The sequence below is a fragment of the Sphaeroforma arctica genome, assembly GCF_001186125.1.
Source record: "Sphaeroforma arctica JP610 unplaced genomic scaffold supercont1.11231, whole genome shotgun sequence".
In the NCBI taxonomy this organism is placed as follows: domain Eukaryota; class Ichthyosporea; order Ichthyophonida; genus Sphaeroforma; species Sphaeroforma arctica.
In genome coordinates, this window is record NW_014029327.1 from 1 (window position 1) to 851 (window position 851).

General features: G+C 44.5%; 1 protein-coding gene across 1 annotated transcript; it reads left to right on the plus strand.

Moving 5' to 3' along the window:
- Positions 1-163: 163 nt before the first annotated feature.
- Positions 164-415, plus strand: SARC_17573 (hypothetical protein; the record flags this gene model as incomplete). Its single annotated transcript, XM_014288337.1, has 1 exon — positions 164-415. A coding segment is annotated over one exon (252 nt), but the record flags the coding sequence as incomplete, so codon positions are not given.
- Between the last annotated feature and the right edge of the window lie 436 nt (positions 416-851).

An 851-nucleotide genomic window follows, 5' to 3' on the forward strand; every position in this document is an offset into this window, starting at 1 on the left:
TATATACCTCATTTATATATTTACGCTTAATTTATACATTTACGCATCAAGCTTGGTTCAGACAAGACTCCATATAGCCCACAGTATACTTTGCCCTTCTGGTACCAATCTACACACGACCTATGGAAATATACATTCTCATAGTACGATGATACACATTCATATGCTTCCACCTCCATGTACCTTCACTCCACAGGACATAGTCAGCTTCACCCTGCCATCCGCACCCACGGTGTTCTGGGTCAAACTGCGACCGTATGCGCGTGAGTTGCTAGCTGGACTAAGTTCACTATACGAACTGCACATCTATACACACGGCAGCAGAGAGTACGCCCTCCAGATAGCGAGCATCCTGGACGCCAGTGGCAAGATGTTTGGCAATAGGATCCTGTCACGGGACGATGGATTTGATCAGGTGTGTGCTAGAAGATTCGGCTGGGTTAACGTGGATAGCTCAGATACATAGGTGTGAGTGTGGGTGTGCCTGTATGTAAGGGGGCCAGTGACTGCCGTTCGTGTGCCTTGGCTGGTAAATCTCGGTGTTGATTTAACCCTTTGTGTAGGAAGACTACGATTTGTGTTAATTTTGATTTGTGTTAATTTCCCTTGTTTTCTAGACGACATTAATATATAATCGATGTGTTATGTTATGTTGTTTATATTTTTATCCGACGTTCTGGTATGTCTGCTAGTGTGCGAACGGCTTCAAGAACGTAGCCGTGACTTTACAAAGAACTCACAAACACAGAATTCACAAACATACACACACAAACACACACTATCACACACATACACACCCACACACACACTAATACACACACCCACACCCACACCCACACTAACACACACCC